The sequence below is a fragment of the Nansenia antarctica genome, assembly GCF_963989245.1.
Source record: "Nansenia antarctica genome assembly, chromosome: 3".
NCBI lineage: Eukaryota > Metazoa > Chordata > Actinopteri > Argentiniformes > Microstomatidae > Nansenia > Nansenia antarctica.
Window position 1 is genome coordinate 42,977,788 of NC_137688.1, and position 13,206 is coordinate 42,990,993.

Consider the following 13,206-nt stretch of genomic DNA (forward strand, 5'->3'; position numbering starts at 1 on the left):
TTGCTCTAAATGTTGCATGTCCATATCAAGCAGATTTCAATCATGTTATTTCAAATATACAGAAATGTGGAGTGATGAATCTAATATGTGTTTGGGTATTTTCCTATATTTTACAATGCTATAATGCACAGATAATCAAAAAGGCAACAAACAAAAACAACAACAGAACAAAATCCCAGTATGAGCATCATCCCACTTTAAAGTGCTTGCCATTTTCCTGTGCTTTTTCCATGACTAAGATCAATCTGGCCCTGCTACTCACAGGCCAAGGACAGTGTGCAGGAGCTAGTGATGGTGGCTAAAGGGTTGGTGGCCACACATTCGTAGAGCCCCGCGTCCCTCCTACTGGTCTTCATGATCATGAGGAGCTGTCTGCCATCTGGGTGGGAGATCAGTCTTATCCTATCATCCACCTCCAGCAGTCTCTTATCTGGAGACATAAACACAAACACAAGCCCTTCAGATGCAGCTCCTCCACTAACACATCATATGACAGTCCTGTTTCAGGTATTCACTGTGTAACCATATCTAATTGTGTTCACAAACTCAGTAATTTGATATGTCATGAAACCTATGAGCATTTACCCTTCATCCAGGCGACTTGTGGATGTGGACTTCCGGCAGGGAGACAGCTGAGAGTGACAGGGTCACCCTCCAATAAGACATGGTCCTTCAGCTTGATATGGAACACGGGGGGGAAGTCTAGGAAACAGAGGGCAGTGGCTTTTGATGAAGTAAAGACATGGTTTTGAAATAGATTAATTGATTGTCAAGCGTACCTATACCCACCCAATATAATATTACATTTACTCAGAATAAAGGTGTCTGAATTTAATTACAATCCCCATTACAATCCCCATTACAATTGCATCAATGCTTTAATTATTTCATGTTGTTTCCTGTGTTGTGTACCAAGAAGGTAATTATATATATATTTATTTTCAAACAAAGAAACTCAGATATCATGGGATGCACAGTATCTAGTACCAGAGGAAGAGCGGGAGTACTGCTGGCTGCCTGACGACTCCTCTTTTGTGGGGACGGCTGAGGGGATGTCTGTCTGGGATGGGGTCTTGTCTTTCCTATTCCTGGTCAAACCCCACCTGTCCCAGCGCGACCGCCGGTCAATTTCTGGAGCTGTCAAGAACAAGAAGAAAACCTCTGTGACAATAGCCAATACACAAGACCAAAAAGAGGCCCATACAGTTTTACTGCTTGCAAAATCGAATGTATTGTCCACATAAGACAAAGAATAAGACATAGAATTGACAGAGGGTGAACTTCACACAAGGCCATGCTGTTTGTCTCCATTTAAAAGTGGTTTTCCCTGTCCTCATTTTACTTATTTTTTATTTTATATCTTTTTTTTAATCAAAGCTAATACTTGCACATATGTGACACGTTCTAATGCTTTGGTCCTCATATCGGGATCCAATGTAATGATCAGACTTTTCTCTCTGAAAATGTGAATACATTTCAGCGTTGCTGAAAATCAATGACACATCGCTAGTCAACTAACACAGCTTGTTGTGTGAGCCTGCTAACAATGTAAAGTAGTGTTATAGTTAACTAGGTAGTAGTGGGGATTACTCACTGAATCCGTTGCATTGCAGTATTTTTGGTTGACTAGTGAATTTGTGTTATGATTCTCAACAGCGTTGAAACGTAGTTCTGTGTTTCAAAAGAAAAGTCCAAACGTTTTGATTGGTTGTCGATATGAGGACCAAAGTTTTAGAACGTGTCACATATTATGATGTGGGATTGGGATGCATATGTGATGCCCAAATCACCTTAATCAACAAGTAATAATTCTGTTGGAGATTTTATCTGTTTAAACACACGCAATGAGCCAAACCACTGTAATACATACTTTCATCAGCATCTTTTGGTAGTGGAATGTCCATGGAATGATGATAATTTATGGGTACAGAAAAAAACTAAACAAACCAAAATTGCTCACTGTGTGCATGAGTAAAATCAGGCCCCCTAGTGATATCTTACATTAGTGGTAACTGATGTTCAAATTTGCAATTCCAATAACTAGAAATAAGGTTCTTACTGTGAGAGACTTTTTCAGAATTAATGCTGGACGTGGACTCTAGTGATTCCTTGGATGCCCCACTGCTTGTCTGTTTGGCTAGCTGGTTCTCTGGGATGCCCATCCCTTTCAGACCCCCACCCTCAGAGTGGGAATGACGGTGACGGGTGAAGATAGGGGTTTTCTTTCCCTCCACCGTCACCTGTGTCTCCCCTTTCCTCTCCTCCGACTGACTCCGGATCTTGGAGGAAATTCCAGCCACCTTATTCTCTAACCTCCGTCGCATTGCGAGAACAGGGGACTCATTTACTTTCTTACAATCCTTTTCTTCCTGATCTTTCAGAGATAATTCCTCCAGACGTGACTTGGCATCCTTCTCCTTCCTCTCCTCTGACTGGGTCCTGATTTTGGCAGAGATGCCTGCCACTTTGGACTCAAATTTACGGCGCATGGCAAAAACTGATGACTCCTCAATCTTTCTGCACTCTCTCTCCTCCAACTGTCTTTGAGTCTCTGCGGTTTCCAGCTCTCTTTTGTCCAGTGACTTGCTGCGGCCTATTCCCCAGGACACCCTTCGCTTGCCAGTCGAAGAATCAAATGTCTCCTCCTTTGGCTTCTCTTCTTTCACCTTTTCCTCCTTTTTATCGATGGATGACGCCCTCTTGGCCCGCATGGAGAACCTTCCGATCATTCCCAGTCCAGCCTCCTTCTCTACCTCTCTTAGATCCTGAACAGACTTGGATTTCTCCTGAAGTCCCTTTGAGACCATCTCCAGGGGTGCCCCCATTGGCCCCGGACGATAAACCTCCTCATCTGCCTTCCGGGGGAGGACAGGAGATTTCTCCTCCGATTTGGTCCTGGTCAGTTTTCGGAGCCCACGGGTCAGGGATGACTCACGTTTCTTGAACCTTGCTTCGAAGAGTTCCTCTGAGTCAATGTTCTTGATGTCTGTTCTGAGTGTAGGCTGGTGAGGGGTGGTGGGGCGCTCCGGGATGGTGGCAGAGGAAGACTCATTGGCTGGGCGGTCAATGGTTGCCACTTTGGCGAAGACGGCAGGGTGTTCGGGTAACGCGGGGGCATCTGTGGGTTTTGTTTGGGATTGGTTGCTGTTGGATTTTCCAGATGGTACGATGATGGTCTGCATTGTGTTAGCATATGCAGATGACGTTTTACTGTCTTTAGGTGGAACCCCTGGAGAATCATAATTTGCTTTCAACTCCTTTTCAACTCCTTCATCCATCTTTATCTCCTGCTTTTCTCTCTGTTCTTCTTTCTCATCATCCTTCTCTATGACAATTGTGGGAGCTAATACAGAGGGAGACCTATTTCGGGAACGGCCCCTCTTTGACTGCAGTCTATCTCCCTTCTCCTGAGCAGCACTAGCTTTTGTGCTTCTTTTCATACTGACATCTCTTTCAGAGATCTCCTCGAGCATACTCTCCAACTTCTCTGGTTCTTCAACTCCCCTCCCCTGTTGGTCCTCTCTGACTGGCATGGTCTGTACGGTGGGAGAGCCTCCCCAGGGAGAAGCAGGACAGGACTCCAGCATGGTCTGTTCCATCAGCGCTGACATGGAGGTAGCCTCCTGGAGCCTATTGCCCTCCACCCTGCTCTGTCTTGTTGTGGGGATCTCTAAGGGGGCTCCGAACCGCCTGTGCAGGGACATGGGCTCTGAGTCATCGCATGAGGCGCTTTTACGAAACACTTTGATCTTGGGCATATCCTCACCAGGGCTCTCAGAAGAGGCTGCTCTAGTTAATGATGGTGGTCCCACCCTGGAGCGCCGCAAATTCCGGTCCAGAGACGATGTTCGTCTCTCGTCATCCATCCCTAGTGTTTCCAGCAGAGGTCCCCGTAGGCCGCTCATTTTCTTGTCCATATTTCCTCCCCTGAGCAGCCTTTGTCTCATAAGATCCAGTTTCAGGGCATAATCTTCTTGGCTCAGCTTAGTCACTCCAGGGCTGGGGCTACGATTAGGCAGTTCCATCGAAACAGCTTTTTTCAGGGTTTTGTTGCCTTCCCCCGCATCCACCAAATCAGCACCCTCTTCTGGCTCAATTTGGAGAAGCAGGGCTGAATCGGCTGAGCTGCCCCTCCTCATCATCCCTCTCCTCAATTTGGTCTGTGAGTCCTCCATCTCAACACTGGAGCCCTTTTTAAGGGGGATTCTCTTCGTCTTCACCGTGATCTTTTCCTCGTCTGAAGACACAACGTCCTCCTCCATTGTTGTCCTCTTCCTGGTCACTCCAACCTCCATGCCTTCCTTTTTGACCACCTCTGTCTTCATAGGCTCCTCCCTATGTCGTGTTAAGCCCACCCCTTCCACTGTGCCGTTGGAGCGTCCTGTGGTGTCCTCATCTCCTGGTAACTCGTTGAGAGAGATCCTGGAGCCGGAGAAGACCATGGACAGTGGCATGGGGATGAAGGGCAGTTCATCCACATCTGCATCCGAGTCGGAGGATGAAGAGGGTGGGGGCGAGCCCTCCTTGAGGTGCCGGGCTACAGCAATGGAGATATGATTGGTTGAGTCGTTAAGAAGCTCCGGGATGGAGCGCATCACCATCTTAGATTTGTAGCTGATGAGCGAGCGCTAGGAAAAAAATAAGGAGAAAGGGGAAATTTGTAAGGGGAAAACTAATAAGAGGATGGAATCTAAAATACTGTCACTGTCTTTATCTATGGGAAACAGAAATGTGTCTTCTGCTTTTTCTCAAACCCTTGAGACAACACATAAGCAGAGGGTCAGCTTCAGTGCAGAATCTTGGTGTTATACTTGAAATTCTGAAATTCTGAAACCAAAACAGCAACCCTCAATGGGGTTTTTCAAGGCCCAGAATGAGGCTACCTATTCACTTACCTGTGGTCACACATAGCATTTTCACTAGAAAACCTTTAGTTAACACTGTACTTCTAACTGAATGGGCTTATTGCCAATGTATGGATGTACTGAATGTCTAGAACTCATGGTTATGATCCAGTACTGATTGTAGAAATCTGTGCACTGATTAAAGATGGGACAAATTCCTTGTTAGCCTGTCAGATAATGTCTTAGTACCTGCCACTTTCTTCGAGATACTACTTGCTTCAGCATTGCCGTGTTGATGCTCTTGTCCTTATTTGAAGTCTGTGAGACACAAAATGATATAGGCAGTCTTAATTAGCTAGACCCATCAACAAATAAACATAAATATATACATTGAAATACACATTCAATTACTGACAATATCAAACACATTTTATATTCACATTTCAAACAGATAAAGGACCTCTCTTTTGCTTTGCAACCCACCTTAAACCACGGTTGACGAAGGCACTCAGTAGCACTGGGCCTCCTGATAAAAAAAGAAAGAAGAAGATAAATAATGATGCAAAACGTCACAAAATGATCACTTATGTGCAGCTCTTATCTTGGATTTATAAAAGAAGTGTAAATGTTCTCATTAAGGAAATTCATTTGACAGATGGCCAAGAAAAATGTCAGGCACTAACCAATAGAAAAAGTACCCAACTCACAGTCTGTCAGCTACCAGCAATTTAATGACGAATCCTTTAGCTTCTCTGCAGAGGTCGGCAAACATACTCTCCTCAAAAGCCACATTGTAGTTGCGGATGTTGAGAACAGTGCTTCTGTCATTCTCACCAGCGAAAGGAGATACACCTGTCAGGCTGCAGTGAAAACATACATTGTGAGACACTGTTACACTACTAATCATTTGTATCCTGGATGTCAAGTCTATAATTTTATGTCCAAATTTACGAATCCAAGCTTTGCAGTGTGTGTCTTGACCATAGCAGTCTATCATGCACATAGAGTAACACAAATGTAACCACTCACCATAGGTACGTTATAACCCCAACAGGCCTGAAAATCGAGGAGAGAGAGAGAAGGAGAGAGAGAGCGAGAGTGTGAGGGAAATGGCAAGATGAGAGGACCATGATTCATCAGGCAATAGATAAAAGGCAAGCGTCTGCCATCACAGCCACCCCCCGAGTCTGTGAGACCGACCAGGTGGCTCACCAGATGTCTGTTGCCTTGGAGACGGGCGTTTGGTTAACAATCTCTGGGGCGACAAACTCCGGAGTGCCATATTTGCAGTAGTGTGCCTCGGTGGTCTCTAGCTTTACAGCGTTGCCAAAGTCACAGATGCGGATCTGGTCAGTACTGTAGTCTGCCATGAGAATGTTCTCCGGCTTGAGAAGGGTTAAACAAAGACAAAATTATTATTCATAATAAATGAAAGATATGATTTCCATTATGTGCTGCCATTCGAATACATTAAGAATATATTATCCTGTTTATATATAAAACCAGGGGTCTCTGATAATAATAGCTTGTGGTCATTAGGCATCATACCTTGATGTCAAGGTGAGCGATGTCTCTCTGGTGAAGGTAGTTGAGCCCCTCCAGCACCTGACCAATACTGGACCGGATCTGCACAGCACAATTGTCTTTAGTATACATCTACTTCCTGGCAATTTCAACATATGAAAAGGGATGGGGTATAAAAGTAGTGTATAGTAACAAACCTGGGACTCCATGAGAGTGGTTTTCTTTGTCAGTCTCTCCAGAAGCTCCTCATGATATCTTGACAAAACCATTAAGGAGAATAGAGGCAAGATAATCGTATTGCAAAGTCCATGTGGTAGGTGAATTGGGAATGAATAATACATAAGGAAAACTCCCACACATTAGGTCCCATGCTGGTTCCACCAATCTCTGATGAGTCAGTAAAAAGCAGCTTTTCAGTTCATTGATGCCTCCAGGGGAGTAGAAAGGACATTATCAACATTGAGATACATGTTATGTTCAGTTTTCTCCACATATTGAGGAAGGACAACAGTGGAATATGAATTCATTGACTCTTCTGCTTCCTTGATGGTGTTTTCATGTAACCCTAACCCTAATGTGGATCATTTTTTGATTGAATATGATATAGAATAACATTTACTCACTCTAAATTTGTCCACATACAGATTTTTAATGATCATACAAATCAAGGAGTCAGTCAATGAAAGGATACAGTTCCGTGATGATGATGACCATGTTCTTCTTCTCAAAGGCATCATGAAAATAGAGGATCCTTTCGTGGTCTAGGTCTGACAACAGGCCCATCTCCCTCAGGGCAGAGGCTTTTCTCTTACCGCGCGCTGAGATGAACTTGGCAGCAAACTCTGCTTTCCCCTTCTTCAGAGTCACACGCTTCACATAGGAGAAAGCCCCCCTGAACGGTCGACAATGATGACATTATTGAATACATTGAAACGAGTATGAAAGTGACCTGAAAACAAACCTGACATGGCAAAACACTGACATTATGGTTGGAGTATGGAGCATTTTACAGTGGGGCAGTCCCCCTTGCCGTCTTTTGAATCTATCTTTAACAGGTCATACAAAAACAAACAACTTGTCTCTATTGAGGTGGTGACTCATCTATTTTTGGGTCTAGAATCATTATGCTGTATGAGTCGTGGTGGAGTTCTTCACAATGATCTTTGTGGCTACCTCTCACAGACCCATTAAAAACACATAGCCTGGCTGATTGTCTGTCTAGTTATTTTGCAGCTTGGTGACTCACCTCGCTATCTCCTTGTGTACGTCATAGTAATCAGTAGGTCGCCGCATCTTTCTCAGAATGGTCCCTTCATCCTCCATGGGCTCGACTGCTTCCTTTCGCACTGCAGACAGGGGATCGAACATCAGCGTGATACAGTAAGTGTGTGTGTGTGTGTGTGTGTGTGTGTGTGTGTGTGTTTGTGTGTGTGTGAGTGTGTGTCTCTCTGTTTGTAGATCTGCATATACAGTATTTGGATAATACCTGTTGTCTGTCTGTATGTCATTGCCAGAAGATTCATAAAACCGTGACTCAAACATCCACAAAAACATAATACAGAAGGTATCTAACCTGCGCGCACGGTGAGTTCAGCCTTGCATGACACTGAGCCGGCCAGGTTCTTGGCTGTGCAGGTGTAGACGCCAGAGTCCTCGGGCCTGGCATTGAGTACCACCAGGGAACACTCGCTGTCGTCGTACACAAATGTAAAGTGACTGCTCTCCGATAGGAGGATGTCATCCTGGAACCAAACAACAGTCAACAAATCAATGTCTCTTGACCATTTAGAGTGGGGAAATGTGAACTTTCCCCTCCCTTTTCTATACTGTTGTCAAATAAAAAGAACAGGAAGAATCCACACATCATTGTACATGGCAATGTGCGTTTACTAAATTGGACAATGTTTCAATGCTTAGGTCTTCATCACTTGGGACAATGTTCATCAGTGGGTGGAGTCTTCCTTGTCATTTTGTATTCATTCTGTCCCATACCTTGTACCAGAGAATGTCAGGGTCGGGTTTCCCTTCAACTACTACGGCAAAGCGGGACGTCTCTCCTACGTGCACATCCATGTCCTCCATGATGGATTCAAACTTAGGCGGTACTGTTGGGAGATTTTTTTATAAATGGCTGTCTTTGTAAAATGGAAAACATTAATAAATCGATCTTGAGGAAAACTCACCAGCAATGGCCAGTTGGAGGGTGCAAAGGTCGCTTCCAAACTGGTTGTTGGCCGTGCAGACCAGCTGACCAGCGTCCGTGATCCTCACCCGTTGGATCTTCAGGTTGTGCTGGTCATCGTCTGGCATGCTCATCTCGAACATTCCTGGCCTATTCACCAACACCACCCCTCTCCTGGAGGTAAAGAGAGACCTATGGTAAACCACTGAAGGATCTAGGTCAACCTAATTCCAACTTAATTAAGCCTTCTATAATAAAATCAGTAATTATAAAATACTAAAGATGTGCTTGACGCTATGACTGACCTTTTCCAGAGGACTGTCGCGTGAACGTGGTTGAGCGTGAGGGTGATGTTCACGGATTGGTTCTCCACCACGTACACAATGTCTGGCTTATCCAGGATGATGGGAGCTTTCCTTAGATAGGGACCTGAGGAGGTCAAGTTCAAACTAGGAATTTACATCAGCCAATAACTCAATAACCCAATATCACAAATAACTGAGGGTGACATTTTCTCTCCACTTTGCACGGACCTTTCCAAAAACAACATTAGTATCTCAAATAGATGGAAGGGCTCCTCATATAATTAGTTCAATGTTGAATATCAGTGAAAATATTGGGCCGAATCATACTGTAACTTGAGACCCACACTTTTAACTTGCCTTTTGTGTAATAATGCAGTGATGTCAATAGAAGATTTACGTAAATATTTGAGTTAATCACGCTGATAAAGCTAGGATTTGGCCCATCATCTTTATCCTTTGCAGACTTCAATTATTGTATAGATTTGGGGTCTAAAAGTACCTTTGTCCATAAGCTGCATTAAATCAGTGGAGGGAGAGGGTTTGCTGAGGGCCTTGGAGGTGGAAGTCAGGACTCTGAAGGCGTAGCGGACCCCCTTAGTGAGAGATGCAATTGTGTAGGAAGTCTCTCTCAGGTTGGAGGCTATGATGGTCCACTGGATGGAGCCCAGTGCTTGCTGTTGCACTGCATACGTCAGAGAACTGCCATCTGGAATCACAACCAAGGGCAGCTATATTTGTATACTGACATTTACATCAATCATTGCAGTTTTTCTCCCAAGCCTGATTGACTTATTGTGAAAGGTAACACAACATATCAATGACAAAATTGAAAAAGAAAAAGAACAGAACTCATTAAGTATCCATTTGGTTAGGAAGTTCACCTTACATCAATATAATCCTTTTAACATTGAAATTACGTAAATAATCAACATTTTAAAAACCATTATTTTCAACTGCGAGATTGTCTGTGAGATGCATTATGATATTTAAAAATCTAACCCTAACCCTAACCCTAATCTCACAACTGTTACACAACAAATGCCTATGGGGTATTGTAACTCATTCTTTTCATGCAAAGACAAACATAAGAATCAGAACCATACAAATCTATGATCAGGGGTACCTATTGAGGGGTCGAGCCTCTTTGGTCTCTTCCAGCTGAGTGTGATGGCCTTCCCTGTTATGGCCTCTACCACTGGAGGGCCCTCAGGTGGATCAGGAACAATGTCTGTCGAAACAAAAGCCAACGTTCATGAGACCAACAGGGTCAGTCAGATGGACCTAATGGCTAATTAGCTTGTAGCATGGTTTGAGTCATTGAAGATACTGTTTGAGTCCTGCTTCATACTGAACCTACCTATACTGAATATACTGTATGTGTTAAAGGTGCAGCATGTCATTTTGCACTTTGCTGCCCTATCTGACAGAGGACATTTTAAAATGTAAATGTGCTAGTTTTTTATTCCGTACGTATCCTCGTAAACAAACAAAGCATAAAAATGGTCAGTAATGGCCAGTGCTTGACCTCGACACCAGATTTTAGAAAACAGAGCCCTCTTTATCATGCAATCTCATTCCGTGATCACTTAGGATTTATTATGGCCATTTAGCACTATTTCAAAAGCTCAAATACTGCATACTGGACCTTTAACTGTACTGTCTGCAAATGTTTAAATTGAATGCTTCCTCATAATTACATTTTCAGCCTTGGGGTATAGTGTGACAGAACCCATGATAGTACCAGAGCAACCCATACCAGAGAAAACCTCTTATTGGCAGTGCTTTTCAATCAGCAATTCCATTTGACACACTGAATGCACTTGTACAGGTGTGCAAAAAGTTTTCTTTCTTTCTTTTGTGACTATAATCACTGATACTCATACCTGTGATGTAGAGGTGAGCGTAGCACGCGGCCTTCCCTACTTTATTGGAGATGACACTCTTGTAGACGCCCCCATGTGTGTGACACACACACCGGATGACCAGACTGTGGACATCTCTGTCTGAAGGAGTAAGAGAGAGAATGAATTGAGGAGGGAGCAAGAAAGAGTATGTGTGTGTGAGAGAGAGAGAGGGGGGGGGGGGGGGGGTAGGGAGAGAGAGATGACAAGAAGAGAAGGGAGTAACATGAAAGGGGAGAAAGAGAAAAAAAGTGAGATGGCACAATCAGATTAGAATGCATCTAATATAAATTGCCACATTAAAGTGGCCTAGCCTGTTTGGTTTTAGAGGTCCCCTTACACTGGGTCATCTTCCGTTCCTCTGAACTATCAATCCGTTTGCCATTGTGGTACCAGGCGATAGTTGGGTAGGGCAGGCCCGCTACCTTGCACTTAAGCACCGCTTCTTTCCCCTCGATCACCTCCAGATCACACAGGGGTTTGATATAGTCAGGCATGGTCCGACGCTCCTCCTCGCTCTCCAGGACCTCCGGCTCCTCTGCGATGGACGGCATCTTCTCCAGCTTGGCCCTGGAGGGAACAAGAAAGACTGAGATGTTCTATGAAAAGCGCTTAAGAAAGAGATCTTGAGATACACAGGCTAATTGTGCCTTTAAAAGGCTATATTGAGATGCACCGTGTGTATATGTAATTCCCGTACATGTGAGAGGAGATAACAAGTCTGGGTTCCTGCATGTAGAGTTCGGCAGTGCTCTCTGCCTTTCCGTGAGCGTTCCGAGCAACGGCCGTGTAGAAGCCCTCGGTCTCGCCGCTGACGTGGGCAATAACCAATAGGTGACGGCCACCCTCCTTTAAGATACGCACATTCTCATTGTCCTCAACAGGGGTCTCTGAATGAAGGATGGGACAAAGACAATGCCAGATTGTATCAACTTGAACTAGGTTATCCCCGGTCTCAGAAGAGGTCAAATGCTAACTTGAGATGCGTTATTCCAATATGTGCGCAAATGTCTCATTGACAGCCAAGCAAGTAAAACTATCCTGGAAAATTAAGATTACATGAAGCAACCGTTTTTGTGTTTACTAACGATCACACTACACCAAGGCCATCTACTGCTGTCCATTCTGTAACAATCGCACATAGCAGTATAGCAGTATCCAGAGAGGGACACTCGCGGGGTCTCACCAAAATGAGTCCAGGTAACTTCAGGAGGGGGTGACCCGCTGACCTTACAATCGAAGCGGGCAGTCCGACCCTCAATGACCTCCAAGATGTCCAGCTTCCGGGTAAATAGGGGCTCTCTGGAGGGTGTGACCTTGAGGTTGGCACTGGAGGTCAACTCCTCTGAAACAAGAGGGAGAAGATTCAGTAAGGCTGATTGGTAAGCTGAAAACATAACCTGGGGTTGGATAGTTTGGTCACTGGAAACTGATATTGTGCGCCAGTGAGCGTAAAAAGCAGGGATTTGTTCTTGTGATGTTTTCTTTTAAATCTTCCCTGTTGATTACCGTATTTATTGTTTGAAATGAACACAATATCTAGGAGAATCACTCACCTTTGGCAGTGCTCAGCTTGCAGGTGTAGGTCCCACTATCGTCCTCATGCACTGAGTTCAGCAGCAGACGGCACCTGTATGAGACCGAACCTCCATCAGCTGTCTGGGCTACGGACCTTATTATACACGCGAACAATTTGCCTTACGTGCCCTTGTGTTGGCCAATCCAGCAATTAAAATGAAGTTTGTTCAGTGGGCCCCACAGTGGGCCCAGTTCACAGTGGACTTGAATCCTAAGCTCAAATCAAGAAAATGCTTGGGAGCAGCGAATACAGCAGATATTTACAATATATAATCGATGTAATTTAAATATACAGCATATATTATTGCTATATTGCATATTGTCCAGTTCCTGTACCGCATGTGGATGTGTATACAGCACTTTCTCACCTTTGAGTTTGAGCAGGGTGATGTTGCGCCTTGATACTCTAAATCTAATCTAAAGTCAGTTTTGTCAAGTTTCCCTCCAGACCTGGGTCAAACACAAACGCAAATAGGCCAAATTGAGCTGAGTTTGATTTCGTCCTTCTCCTCCTTTCGTCCAGGTCTGTCTCCCGTCCTCATGGGCATAAGCTGGGGTAAGCTGATCCTAAACCAGTGCCTAATGGGCAGAGCATTTTTTATATATACCCACCTCTTTCCATCAAAATGCATCTTGCAGTTGAGCAGCGCCGGCTGGATCAGCTTCCCATTGGACAGCCAGTCAACTTCCACATCCTGAGGCCCAGTCATGTGGCACTCAAACATGGCCGACTCTCCCGCCCTCACTGCCACGTCTCGCACCTGTCTCCTGATGGCCAATGCTGCCTGTGCTGGGGGAACTTGAAGAGAAAGGAGAGGGGGCCAATGGAATTCATTGCAACCTGGTATCACAGAGGAATTTGTTAACTTTAT

At 44.5% G+C, this 13,206-nt stretch overlaps 1 protein-coding gene across 1 annotated transcript in view; it reads right to left on the reverse strand.

Moving 5' to 3' along the window:
• The window catches only part of spega (striated muscle enriched protein kinase a), a gene marked incomplete at both ends in the record, with an annotated part of 46,339 nt that overhangs the window by 5,290 nt on the left and 27,843 nt on the right, over positions 1-13,206 (reverse strand). Inside the window, 25 exons of the mRNA XM_080527284.1 lie at positions 263-430; positions 586-702; positions 988-1,137; positions 2,042-4,628; positions 5,094-5,162; positions 5,328-5,370; positions 5,552-5,704; positions 5,874-5,900; positions 6,057-6,229; positions 6,393-6,470; positions 6,566-6,623; positions 7,060-7,260; positions 7,615-7,714; positions 7,942-8,110; positions 8,361-8,473; positions 8,552-8,724; positions 8,856-8,979; positions 9,355-9,561; positions 9,979-10,083; positions 10,676-10,858; positions 11,097-11,326; positions 11,457-11,646; positions 11,943-12,101; positions 12,313-12,386; positions 12,947-13,133. Of these exons, the coding sequence (XP_080383410.1) occupies positions 263-430; positions 586-702; positions 988-1,137; positions 2,042-4,628; positions 5,094-5,162; positions 5,328-5,370; positions 5,552-5,704; positions 5,874-5,900; positions 6,057-6,229; positions 6,393-6,470; positions 6,566-6,623; positions 7,060-7,260; positions 7,615-7,714; positions 7,942-8,110; positions 8,361-8,473; positions 8,552-8,724; positions 8,856-8,979; positions 9,355-9,561; positions 9,979-10,083; positions 10,676-10,858; positions 11,097-11,326; positions 11,457-11,646; positions 11,943-12,101; positions 12,313-12,386; positions 12,947-13,133 (5,838 nt within the window). The remainder of the gene's footprint in view (positions 1-262; positions 431-585; positions 703-987; positions 1,138-2,041; positions 4,629-5,093; positions 5,163-5,327; positions 5,371-5,551; positions 5,705-5,873; positions 5,901-6,056; positions 6,230-6,392; positions 6,471-6,565; positions 6,624-7,059; positions 7,261-7,614; positions 7,715-7,941; positions 8,111-8,360; positions 8,474-8,551; positions 8,725-8,855; positions 8,980-9,354; positions 9,562-9,978; positions 10,084-10,675; positions 10,859-11,096; positions 11,327-11,456; positions 11,647-11,942; positions 12,102-12,312; positions 12,387-12,946; positions 13,134-13,206) is intronic.